The sequence below is a fragment of the Arachis hypogaea genome, chromosome 18, assembly GCF_003086295.3.
Source record: "Arachis hypogaea cultivar Tifrunner chromosome 18, arahy.Tifrunner.gnm2.J5K5, whole genome shotgun sequence".
In the NCBI taxonomy this organism is placed as follows: Eukaryota; Viridiplantae; Streptophyta; class Magnoliopsida; order Fabales; family Fabaceae; genus Arachis; species Arachis hypogaea.
The window spans coordinates 129,141,402-129,146,404 of record NC_092053.1 but is presented as its reverse complement, the minus strand read 5'-3'; the positions used below and the strand labels follow the sequence as shown (position 1 = coordinate 129,146,404).

General features: G+C 34.6%; 1 protein-coding gene across 1 annotated transcript; it reads right to left on the bottom strand.

Annotated features, from left to right (window-relative positions):
• Positions 1 to 2,507: 2,507 nt before the first annotated feature.
• Positions 2,508 to 3,797, bottom strand: LOC112770530 (F-box/kelch-repeat protein At3g23880-like). The gene has a single exon (XM_025814873.1). The coding sequence runs from the start codon at positions 3,795 to 3,797 to the stop codon at positions 2,508 to 2,510; it is 1,290 nt and encodes a 429-aa protein (XP_025670658.1).
• Between the last annotated feature and the right edge of the window lie 1,206 nt (positions 3,798 to 5,003).

Here is a 5,003-nt window from a genome sequence, read left to right as displayed (position 1 = left end):
CTTGAACTCCTTTGTCTTTGGGAGATTAATCTTCGTCGTCTCTCTTATAATGGTTGGTTGAGATTTTGTCTCATCGAACCAAACTCGAACTTCTTCAAATAGTTTCAAGAAATTCTCAAGCTTTTCTTCGATTTGGAGTATGCTTTCTTTGAAAATATCTAGTTCTTCCAATACGTGAGTCTCGAGGGTCTCTTTGTCGTGTTCTATCCTTTGGAAGCGCTCATCCATAGAGGATAGAACATTCTCCAATATCGAAACTTTCTCTTTTAAGAAGTTGCTCTATGGTTACACTAAAAGCCCCTACCCATAAACCACTTGTGCTCCCTCTCAAACCTTACTCTGATGCCAAATTGTCATGGCCTTGGACACACTCCAACGCTATCGTGTCGGCACTTAGACTTACTCAACCTCTTGAGTTAAGACCAAGTCAGCTTAACCCTCAATATTTAGCAAGAAAGCTAAGAACATAAGAGAAAGAAAGTTTTGGTGGAAAGAACACTTTATTGCTCAAGTGTTTGTTACAAATGACTCACTTTTCCAAACTCTAACTCTCACCCATATTTATAGCTATCCACCTCCTCAATGGATTGATAGAATTAAATCTAATCAACGGTCTAGATTGATAATCTAGAATTTTCATTGCAAATATCCATCCTACCACATTTCTCTAAATACTTTTAGATTATTCCATACTACTCTTCATACTTCTATATACAACCACACCCAGTTTGAATATTTTATGACCTTTCAGAGTCTTTTAGAATCTTATAGGGTATTTCGGGACCTTCTAGGACATTCTAGAACGTTCCGAAACCATCTAAAACATTCTCAAACACTTCAGAAAACTATACAAACAGCGTTAAGTTTAACCTTTTAAAATTTATCGTGACAAGACTCATAGAATCCACTTCAGAAATTCCAAAATATAAAAAGGAAAAAAATCGAAACTAATAAATAGCTATGGTAGAATATTGAGAACGGTAAAAGGGAAAAAAAATCAAAACATAATCAGGATCATCAAACACACATCACCAGGTATTGAAAACACAAAATACAAATATATGATACAGAGAAAATTACAGATCAACAAAATAAAAAACAACTAAACAAAATAATGAAAACAAAAACTCAGCACACGACAAAATAAGTTCAAAAATCATGGCTCATACCAAGAGATGCGGCGTAGGGAGGTGAATAAGACGAGACAAAACAAAAGAGGAGACCATCGGACAGGCCAAAGAAAGAAGAACTGTTCAACTACGACATGCAACCATAGAGAACCGGAAAGACCCAAAAGCCAATTTGGGATTTGAGAGCCAGAAGAAGAAATTAAGAACAGATATAGAGAGTGATTCGTGAATTTCATTTACGTTTATTTACATCGAATAAACCATTAAAATCAATTAAAAACAACAATGGTCAATAACACATGTATTGAACGGAAATATGTTGAATAAAATAAAAGCCACACTGTTCAATAACACATGTATTGACAAACTAGATCTGCTTGGATATGTTAAATAAAAGCAAAAAAATTGAAAACATCAATTTTTAGCAAAACATGCATTGAAAATATGGACAGAATAAAATTAAAAAAAAATTAAAAATACCATGAAATCAAAGGTTAAAAAACTCAATGATAAAGGAGAAAATGTCACATCAGCAGTCAAACCACCGAGTTTTATGATTTAACTTATGATTATGATTATGATTTAATTTGAATTACCACCTCACTCCATATAGGAAATTAGGGATGAAAACATAAATTAAAAGATAAGTTGAATCAAACTATAAAACAGACGTTGAAAACATCTTTCTATCCTTAAACTTTCATATATTTATAGTCCAAACTTTAATGAAATCAAGTGCAATCTTATTTTTTTTTATTATTATTATTTTTATACTGCAACCCAGTATTTAATAATAACATAAGCATCTACAACTTAAAATGCAGTATTTAAACAGATTATGATAAGCATTCACCTCTATTTAATGAGTATTGTTATCTTGGTATCGAATTCGAATCAATATATAATGCTTCAAAACATCATGATACTTTTGCACCTTGAAGATTCCATTTCTCACATGTCAGTTGTTTTTTCCATTAATGAATAGTCGTTAATTATTTTAACAAAGAAAACTTTCTCTAAATAGCCTTGTCATAAAATTTTTTTATACATTGGTAATCACTACATATTGACTATTGAGGAAGAAATTGGAAAGCTAAAAAAAGCTGATTTTTATATCAACAACAAATATTCCTTCTAACCTTTTTTTTTAATTCAGCTTTTTTTGTCTTAAACGGAGTACAATTTCTCATCAGGGCACAAATTAAAGTGCGAAAAGAATTATTTGACAAGAACAGGAAGAAGAACAAACAAATTATCTTAATGCAGTAAATTGCAATTGGAAAATACACATAGTAGTGAGATAAATAAATTCGATAGCATTAATAACCAAGTTGGTAGTGTTAGAAAGGCTTCACCAAGAGAAGGGGCAAACAGGCTTTAAGAGTCAACAGGCTTGGGTTTGGATTTGATGAAGTGCATCAGCATTTTGGATGAGTTGCTTTGAAGACCATTTGGTGAAACTAAGCTTTCATGGTAGATACAAGTTATCCTATACTTGACACATGCAGAAAAAACAGGTTTGTTCCTCACGCCGGAGCCGTAAATCTCAGAAAAATCTATGCTCCCATCATTTAAGTTACACAAAACAATGCCGAAAGATGGACAAAATACCAAAAGAACATCACTTTCCGAGATGTAAAGAGGTTGAAAATAACGACCTGGATAAGTGATTTTTTCAGGGACCGGAATTACTGCCAATTTAGTCCAAGATTGAGCATCTCCGTATTCTTTCATTTGCCACACAATCCACTCGAGTGTTCTCCCATCCAGGTAACAAACAGAAAGGCAGTTTCTCAAGACACATAAGTGAGTGCACCACTTTGGAAAACCTATTTCACTACGAGGAGGCAGAGGAAAATGACCATAAGTCTCTTTAGCCAAGTCAAAATAAATAACCACATGATTAACACACCAATTAAGAGTGCATAATCTGCTACTACCAAAAAATTCCCCTTCCTTTTTAACAGCCCGACTAGAGTTGTCACTTGGGAAACCAAATAGGGCTACTGGGGTATCATCAATTTTTCTCCATGTCGAAGTTGGCCCAAATGTATAAATTCTGGTACTAAACTCAAAACCAGATGGCCCTTGCTTCTTTGTAACTGCATAAATTTTGTAACTGTCACTGAGATGATCGTAACCAAAGCCAGAAAAGCGGACTTCGCCGCTGATTTCCGGAGATTCGAATGTGAATCCGGTACAGGGGTTCCACAAGATGGCATGCATGTATTTGAAGGCATCTCCATCAGCCAAGCATAACAATCCATTGCAAGAACCAATGATTCCGTAGTAGTGTTGTTCCGTGAAGCAATCGTTTTTAGTAGGCTCGGAAGGATCATCCAAGATTGAGCGTACGGAGAGAAGTCCGATTCTGCTGCATCTAAGGCCATTTCTGTAGGCCCCAGTGCAATAAGCAATTCGTGGCGTAGTCAAACTTGGAGCAATTAAGCATGAACGACGAAGGTGGTTGCAGGTGAAGTCGGGGGCGGAGATTAGGTTTCTCCATGAAGTGCACACGCTCCTTAGGGAAGCAAGCGTCCTTGCCGGAAGCCTCAGCAAGATTTCGATTATTGTCTCTTCCGGAAGGTCTGTTAACAGCCGCGTTCTTGCCGTGGGACAACTGACCATTTCCAGCCGTCTCGATGCTTTCCTCTCCGCAATCCGCATATCGTCAGCCCAAGCTGCTCACTTTGAATTTGAGTTTATGTTGCAACTTGCTAGATCGATCCATCTATCCATCTATTCTATGCTATTTATATGTAGGTTTTCAGGTTTCATCATTACTTCATTAGCATCTCGATGGGCCCTTTTAATTGGCAGGCTTTTCAATTCAATGGAATCCAAATTGCTAATCCATATTTGATCAAAATCTGAAAATCACATAAATCAACCGATTTGGGTTGTCTATAATTAGATCACTAATCAGTAATTTGTTTAAACAGGAATTGAGAGTTTGAATGCACAAATGAGGATTTCTAACAAACTTTTAAATAGAACTCTTATACTAGATTGCCTTGGACTTCTAACAAAGACCGCATATTAGATATAGTTTTGTTTTACAATTGCATAAATTAAGATAGGATAAAACTTTTCTAAATCGATCAATTAAATATAAACAGCAAAGTAATTTGATACCGTGGTGCACGTGATAATAAACCCTAAATATAATAACTAGAAGGAAAAAAAAAACTAAAATAACTATTATATTATTAAAATATTTTTTTAAGAAAAAACTTAATTCCTTTTGTAAGGAACAACTTCCCTTGCAAAGCTCAAGGTGTGAAATTTGCCGGCAAAGTGCTCCGGCTGAAGCTGCGTTTGCCAAAGCAGTATGACTGATTCATGTGCCTGTGAAACAAACATTTTTATGTTAACTAATTGAAAAACAGGTCATTACGTGCAAAACAAATTTTTTTTTTTGTTAACTAACGTAGCATTTGTTTTTGGGGGCAGTACACGGAGACATGGACAACACTTATTTAAAAAGTGTTTGGAAGTAGAGACATGGACAGTGGACATATTGTCTCGAGACAATTTTTTATACTTTTGTGTCCACTCTTTCAGGAAGGACAATGATGGACACGGGATTTGGAAGAGTGGACACGGACAATTTTATAAATTTTGTTTTCCTTTTTTTTCCACTATTACCCCCTTTTTATTTTTGTTCAGAGATACTTTTTCTTCCTGTTTTTCTTCTATCTCTTTTTTTTACAGGTACTCTCTCCTTTCTGTAGAATTTTTTATTAGGGGTAGATAATTCTTTTCTTTTTATCGTTTTACTTCAATACCATTTTAACCTTATATTATATTATTTAATTTGTAATAAAAATAATAACAAAAATAATTAATCTTGAAACTTTGAAAGATAAATAT